The sequence below is a fragment of the Scardinius erythrophthalmus genome (assembly GCF_964197995.2).
Source record: "Scardinius erythrophthalmus genome assembly, chromosome: 1".
Taxonomy (NCBI): Eukaryota; Metazoa; Chordata; class Actinopteri; order Cypriniformes; family Leuciscidae; genus Scardinius; species Scardinius erythrophthalmus.
The window spans coordinates 10,316,102-10,323,981 of record NC_138221.1 but is presented as its reverse complement, the minus strand read 5'-3'; the positions used below and the strand labels follow the sequence as shown (position 1 = coordinate 10,323,981).

Below are 7,880 nucleotides of genomic sequence, written 5' to 3'. Positions count from 1 at the left end.
AAGACGCGCTTGATTCCTGCCGGTTCCACAGTGAGAGCGGCGCGAACAGAGAAATTTTGGGCGCTGCAGCATATTAAATATATTATAGTTTTTTCCGCGTGAGAAATACAATGTGTGGCAGGAGTGCGTGACAAAAGACTGAAATGAGTGACTGTCACGCTCAATGCGTGACACTTGAGAGCCCTGTAGCAAACATCCCTATGGTAAAGAAAGCAGGTTTTTTGCTTAAATGAACAAAGATATTTGCTTTACTGTTTCCACCCCCTCTTTCCACGATAAGGACCGTTTGTAGTTCCAAAAGGCACAGAGGTTTCTGATAGTGATGAAGGCCTGTAGGCCAACATGTTTGTACATGTACATGGGGTCGATGAACTGTCACACCTTTAGTACCGTGGGGGAAGTTGTAATTATCTGATTGGTCAGTTTGAACGTCTCATATCTGGGTTTTAGTCACATGGTCAGGAAAGGATAAAATATTGAAACTGTTGCTCTCTCTCTCTCTCTCTCTCTCTCTCTCTCTCTCTCTCTCTCTCTCTCACACACACACACACACACGCTGGGTATAATTAATAATATAAGTTATGGCCTGCATTAAAAAGCAGGATTTAGTGATAATATGGCTTAGATTAAGCCAATATTCTGTTCTATAAAGTTATTCATAATCTTAGGCAAAACCCCAAACTTGCTCAAGGGAAGAATATATTCTGGATGTTGATTAGAGATATTGAACGAATCACTCGTAAGTAATGTGACATAATCAAATTCCTCTAGTGTCTCTGGTAGCTTCACACTATAAGAGTAGCACTTCACAGTCAAAACAGTTTTAGAGAAAACCTGGAGGTCACTGATGTTTATATACACGAGAGTCATAAAATATTATAGTCATATAGTTTTAATTAATTCAATTTGTTCTCTTTTACCCTTGTTATGGACTGATATTAATACACTTTAGTAATGACACATTTTGTTGTTTTCTTCCAGCAACTCTCTGAATCTTTCATATACAGCATTAGTGTTGCCTGTTCCCAATAAAGTGTGTTTAAATTATTTCTACCGTTTGGTTATTATCTCTTAATCTTCATCACAGAAGTATATCACTATGAAGCTCTTCACGTGTCACACGATTGGCTGCTCACTGAAAACGTCACATGTAGATTTGCAAGTGCTCAACAATAAAGCCAAAGCAGGACCAAAGCCTGTTGAGCGGGACATTTTAAAGCCAGTGTCGTGATACCAAGATCAAGCCTCTCTGCATTCGCTTGGACTTTGTGAAGGTGCATCGTAATACAGGCCGGAGGTTTACTATCCCAGACTATAGACTGCAGCCTGTGAGTATCAATTCAAACAAGCTTTTTTAATATTTTAGTAAAATGTACATTGCTGGGTGAAACTTTTTTTTGTAAAAGAGGTTCAAACAGTAATCCCCTTGTGAAAAAGAAGTGTGCTTAATTGTATTGAAAGCGCACTTTTTGTGTGCTTAAAATAATAAAAGTATACTTTTTGAAAAGTGCACTTGCAGATAATATAATAAAATTAAAATTAAAGACCACTTAAGTGTACTTAAATGGAATATACTTCCATGACAATATTTATAAACACACTTAAGTGCATTTTTAAAAATGCACTTTGTAATAATATCTAATTAAGTTTAAAGTACACTTTATATTTCTTTATATATCACAATATTTCTTAACAAACTTAAGTACACTTTTTAAAAATGCACTTTGTAATAATGTCTACTAAAGTTTTACTTAAACATACATTTTTAATAATTGTATAGTGTTTTAAAGTTATTAAAGGACATTTATTTTGATGTATTGACTAATATATATTAAATAAAATAACAATTTTAATGGAAAACATGGAAAATAATTGATTTTAATTTCAACTCCAAAATTGTTGTCCAAAATCAATGTGTTAATGTATTTTAAATGTGTTTTGTCTATAATAAATACTGTGTGCACTATGCAGTTGAAATGTATTTTTCAGGCTACATACAGTATAATCCAGTACAACTTATTGTTGACATTTTTATCACCAGCCCCTGCTCTATGAACTCAACTACAAGTGTCAGCTTTCTACATAATATTTGAAAATAAAATGTAATATAGCCTATGAGAGGAGCCTAATAGTAATGTGTTGTACTTTACATCTGTGAACAGAATACTTTCAATAAGCATTAGTTGTAAAGCTATTCAAATTATATTTATTTACCAAACAATTCTTAACATTGACAGAGTATTAACTATCTATCTACATTTATAAACGGTTCTGGTCTCTCCTTAGTCGGACACCTCGGAGGGCATTAACCCGCTTATACCATGGTCACTTGCCAGATTAAATTTTTTAAGACCATTCATTTATATTTCAATGCGTTTTACAATTGAAATCTAAATTTGTTTCTAAACAATAACTGTATCCTTGTTTACGCCTGAGGGGTTTGACTAATGCCTGGAACAATCATTCCCATCCCAAAAGGTTCTTCGCAAATAAACAATTGCGCCACTGACCAGAAAAAAACTAGTCTAAAGTCAGTGGCACGTTGCACGTACATTCAGATGCTATTTTAAGCGCGCATGCTTGGCCATAATACAGAGTGTGAACAACGCACATACACTGTAGATGATTCTCTCATCTACACAGATGCATTTTCCTTTTTGCAAATGATACATTATTATAAGGAAAAATATTAAAACACGAGGGAAATCATTTGTTGTGTCCATGACGATGGGAAAAATAGGCACAAAGCTTACACATTTACCCAAATTATTATATGCATGTTTAACCGAAGCTATTGGTTGGGTTTGTCCCATCCCCAATGTCACTTCTCTTTCTTTTACGGCCCTGACGAGAACATCGATCTCCTCGGCTGTGAACCGATTCTGAAGCGCGTCTGGTAAATGCGCCGTTATAATAGTATTGCGCCATGGAACAAGCGCACCTCATTCATCATGCTCTTAAAGGGAATGTGATATGACGCTCTTATTGGTTTGTTTCCTGTTACACCCAAACTACACCTATGAATAATGAGCCTACTTCAGACCAACCCATTTTGGATTTGCGTCAAGCGCAAGAGTCATTTATCCCGCCGGTTAAATAGCAACAGCACCGAGATCCGCCCAAAAAGTTACTTGCACTTTGCGCTTGACACTTGCATTCCAGATCGTTAAAATAGGGCCCTATGTTCCAGAAGTTCATGGGCTTGTCCAGGTGCTGTTTAGCATATTGTATTGCGCAGTAATGACTTTTTCTGGCAACCCGACCTACTGTTGTTTAGGTGCCTCCTTATTGTGGATCTTGAAGCATTCACTCCACTTTCTTGCAGTGAAACCTGTATTTCCCCTGAAGTAGATGGGATTGTTGCGTTGTGAGTCTTGAACATGCAGCGTTTAGAACATGAGTCCTCATCACTGTAACACTGTGCTGACTTTTATTATTAGAGATGTTTATTTTAACCTGTGTCAATTACTTACCATGTGCAATTTATTTACTATGTGTAATTTATGTTATAGTAGGGTAAGTGCAATACGTACATTACCTACAATACGTACAATATAAATAAGGGCATGTGCAATATCCTCTCAAATATTGGACGGTCTCTTGTATTTTTTTTTCTATTTAATTGTATTTTTATGTCCTAAAGTACATTGGTGTCTTGTTATATACTGTCATCAATTGTACTGTCACTTGTACAAACTGAATGAAATGATAAGTTATGAATGGGTTTGTATGTACCTGTTGCCAGCAATTTTGCCTAAGACAAATTTCCTACAGACAAGATAAAGTTTATCTTATCTCATGATTCCATGTTGTGTTGTCTGTGTTGCAGTCATGGCGTTCTCTCGGCTGTCCGCCTCCATGCTGTTGGCCTCATTGATCCTTCTTCTCTACTGGACGACATCCTCAGCTCGGTCACATGACCCCCCATCCTCCGTCATCTCACCACCCTACAGGGTGAAGAGAGATCAGCCTTTTGAAAACAGAGAGAAATGGGATAGATCGTTGACAGTGGCAAATGGCATCCTCGCTGTCGTCAAAGACAGTTTTGAAGCGATTGAAAAGAGTGATACCAAAAAGTTGACAGATGTCATGAAGAGTCTCGCCAATGTCGCCAGCTTGGCGCCTGGCGTCGGAGGTCTGGTTGCCTCTGTTGTCAACATAATCTTGATCTTCATCCCTCAGGATGACCCGGTGCTGAACGCGGTGCAGAAAGGGTTTGAAGAAGTGAACAGGAAGTTGGACTCTATCTCCATCCAGATCTCCAACCTGGCAACAGACGTAGAATGGTTTAACTACGCCAGCGTCTACTCTCAAGACGAGCTCCGCATCCTCAACGCCTGGAAGAAGTTCAATGACCTTCGTCAGAACAGTCAGTTGGTACAAAATAAAGAGCAGAAACTCCGACTGGCAGAGATATTCGTCAACTACTACGAAAACACGGGAACTGAAGCCAGTGTGGCCAACCTCTACCATTACCTGACGGTCAAAGACACGTCTCTCAGTGGAAACCTCAACGAACTGCTGAGGAAGAAGTTTAAATGTGACTTTCAAGATATCGGTAAATATAACGTCTATTTCAGCAGTTTGCTGTGGAAGGGGATGGTGCTAAACCAGTTCTACTGGAAATTGGTCGGGTTGGATTCATCAGGTATAGAAGCCAAACACACCCAGATGTTCAAGAACGTCTATGAGGCTCAGAAATCAGCTCTGGAATACTGCCTGACCAACCACATGCAGTATGTGAAGGAAGACGTGGTGGAGATCAGGAAAGGACTCAGTACTGACAACAAAAAAGCCATCGCTGATAAGGTAAAAGAGTTTCTGGATAAGAAGTACACCTGGTACAATTGGGTGGTGCTGGTGTACAACACAGACCAGGCTGATTATTACATACTATATGATCTGACTAAGATTACAGAGGACACGATCACCGTCGCTGTGGGATACACTCTGATACCAAAAGAAATCGATGAAACACCAGTTAGAGAAGCAGCCAATGATTGCTTTAAAGACAAAGAGTGTGAAATTAAGGACAAAGTACATAGCTGTAGGTATTCTTTGTCTGATCCAGATAATAGACCACATCGTTATCTGTTACATTACCACTTCACTGAATATGCTAAAGCGACACATGCTGCCTATGAGGAAGAGTTTGCTGTGGCTCCAGAACCCTTTCACCAAAATGACTGTTGGTGGGGTCGAAGTACAAGAAAGATTTCCATCTATTACTCCCAGAGATTGCCTGTCTGCCAAAGTAATACATGCAGCAACAATGGAAGGTGCAGTCGGCTGCTGGACTCCAATGAATGGATGTGTGAGTGTCCAGATGGTTACTATGGTGAGAGATGTGAAGAGAGAACCCCCATTGGCACCGCTATAGCGGTTGATATATCAGTTGTACCTGATATCAGCACCATTGACACCAAAATGAAAACGATGGAGGTCCAACTCAAGGAGATTCTCAGCATCCTCAACCACAAATGTCGTGGCTAGTTGGAGATATCTGCAGACCGCTGACGGACAACAGGAACGATGACTTACTGCCAACGGACAAACTGAACACACATCAACTGGCTGAGCATCTGAGAATGGCACCATGAAGGAAGAACAAGTAAACAATGCTCATTAAAGACTCAATTATGTTTAGGCAACAAATCTAGTCTGTAAAACCTCCTCCCAACGGTGAAGCATGTCAGTGTCAGAGATGAGTTGTTTCTTTAGAAAGCTGGAGGATGATTTCCCTGAATGTCTCCAGCTGATCCGCACGACCCAAACAGTCACTATACTATACTATATACTATGTACTATATACTATATACTATACATTTCACTATACAGGAAATACACCATTATTAAACATAATCTGATCATTAAAGCCCCATTTTAATCCGACTACAAAGTTTATTTCAGTTTTAAACCATCATCTAAGTTGTTTATTTTGATTCATTAAAAGCTTGAAGGTCCTGAAAATAATCAAATATGAATAATGAAAGTTATTAAAGTAACATTATAACAGTTAAGTTGCTGCAGTCTGTTTCAGCTCAGTGTAACTCTGTTGTTCTTGATCTGACCACCAGATGGAGATAATGTGACAAGAAACAAATAAAAGATGTAGCCTACTTCATTTCGTTGTCTTTGTACTTGTACTCTGCACAATGACAATAAAGTTGAATCTAATCTAATCTAATAAAATAATTAATTACTAAAGACTCGCTCCTTGTTTTTGTTTTTTTGTAACTAAACGTGTGATTTGTTTGAATACAACGCACAAACTACAGTGAGAATTGACGACCACCTTCCATATTTTAAATGAATGTTTGGTCTTTTTTCCTTTGTTGTTCTAGACTTTAAAAGGTAACTTCGGGGTTTATCTTCAACCTGGACTCTATGTCTCCATGTTTCTGTGTCTGAGTGTCTGATGTGAACAACTATCTGTGAAACTGGTCCAGTATTAAACAAGAACCCAGCTGTAATGTAACCCTACAGGACTAATCTTCAGCAGCAGTTAGAGTCACTAGCTGCATGCTACCAGCTGCTATATGCTAATGCTACCCTGTGTCTTTAGCTGCATGCTACCAGCTGCTATCATAGATATCATAAAGGCTAGGGCTGGGTTTCCCAAAACCTTCTTAAAGGAGAAGTTCACTTTTAAAAAAACTTTTGCTGATAATTTACTCACCCCCATGTCATCCAAGATGTCCATGTCTTTCTTTCTTCAGTCGAAAAGAAATTAAGGTTTTTGATGAAAACATTCCTGGATTTTTCCACATATTATGGATTCCATTGGGACCCAAATGGTTCAAGGTCCAAATGACAGTTTCAGTGCGGCTTCAAAGGGCTTTAAACGATACCAGACGATGAATAAGGGTCTTATCTAGCGAAACGATCGGTCATTTAAAAAATAAATAAAAAAGTTTAAGTTTTATAAGCACAAATGTTCGCCTTGCTCTGTTCTGTGATGCGCGTTCGTGACGTCACGTAATACGCAATTACGTTGAAAAGGTCAAGTTTGATGTGTTTACAAATGTGCGGAATGAGGACCATATACACATTTTCAAATGTATTTGTGTCAGTTTATCGTTTAAAATGCCCATTTCTTGTGCGCATCCTGGGTGTTTTAATATTAAAAAGCCAAAAAGAACATTTTCTTCAATTTTTCAAGCGTGACCTTTTCAACGTAATTGCGTATTACGTGACGTCACGAACGCGCATCACAGAACAGAGCAAGGCGAACATTTGTGCTTATAAAACTTAAACTTTTTTATTTATTTTTGAAATGACCGATCGTTTCGCTAGATAAGACCCTTATTCATCGTCTGGTATCGTTTAAAGCCCTTTGAAGCTGCACTGAAACTGTCATCTGGACCTTGAACCGTTTGGGTCCCAATGGAATCCATAATATGTGAAAAAATCCAGGAATGTTTTCATCAAAAACCTTAATTTCTTTTCGACTGAAGAAAGAAAGACATGGACATCTTGGATGACATGGGGGTGAGTAAATTATCAGCAAAAGTTTTTTTAAAAGTGAACTTCTCCTTTAACGCTACGTCGTTCTTAAGTTACACCTTAAGCTGTACCTTATCGTTAATACGCGTTTCCCGAAACCTTCTTTGTTAAGTATACCTTCTGTAAGTCAAACGTTCGTAAGGTTGGTCTGGACCACTCTTAGCTTTACCTTATCACTGTTGCAGGTCTACACGAATATAATTCTGACGATTTAATACACCCAGACAGTGTTCAGTTAGGCTAATTCAAGTGTTTTCATGCAAAGAATAAAATTGTCATTACACTGATTGTTGTTAGAATTTTAATTATATTATTATATAATGCAATTTTAGAAATTTATTTTAATTAAAGAGCGCTTTTAAAGGCCAGTGAAA

At 38.2% G+C, this 7,880-nt stretch overlaps 1 protein-coding gene across 1 annotated transcript; it reads left to right on the top strand.

Moving 5' to 3' along the window:
- Positions 1-1,201: 1,201 nt before the first annotated feature.
- On the top strand, positions 1,202-6,123 carry LOC308702571 (cephalotoxin-like protein). The gene is made up of 2 exons (XM_081385530.1): positions 1,202-1,328; positions 3,830-6,123. The coding sequence occupies exon 2, from the start codon at positions 3,832-3,834 to the stop codon at positions 5,491-5,493; it is 1,662 nt and encodes a 553-aa protein (XP_081241656.1). The 5' UTR covers positions 1,202-1,328; positions 3,830-3,831; the 3' UTR covers positions 5,494-6,123.
- Positions 6,124-7,880: the final 1,757 nt, after the last annotated feature.

Excerpts from the sequence above, each read along its gene's own strand:
- LOC308702571 (XM_081385530.1), top strand. The coding sequence starts at position 3,832 with ATGGCGTTCTCTCGGCTGTCCGCCTCCATGCTGTTGGCCTCATTGATC.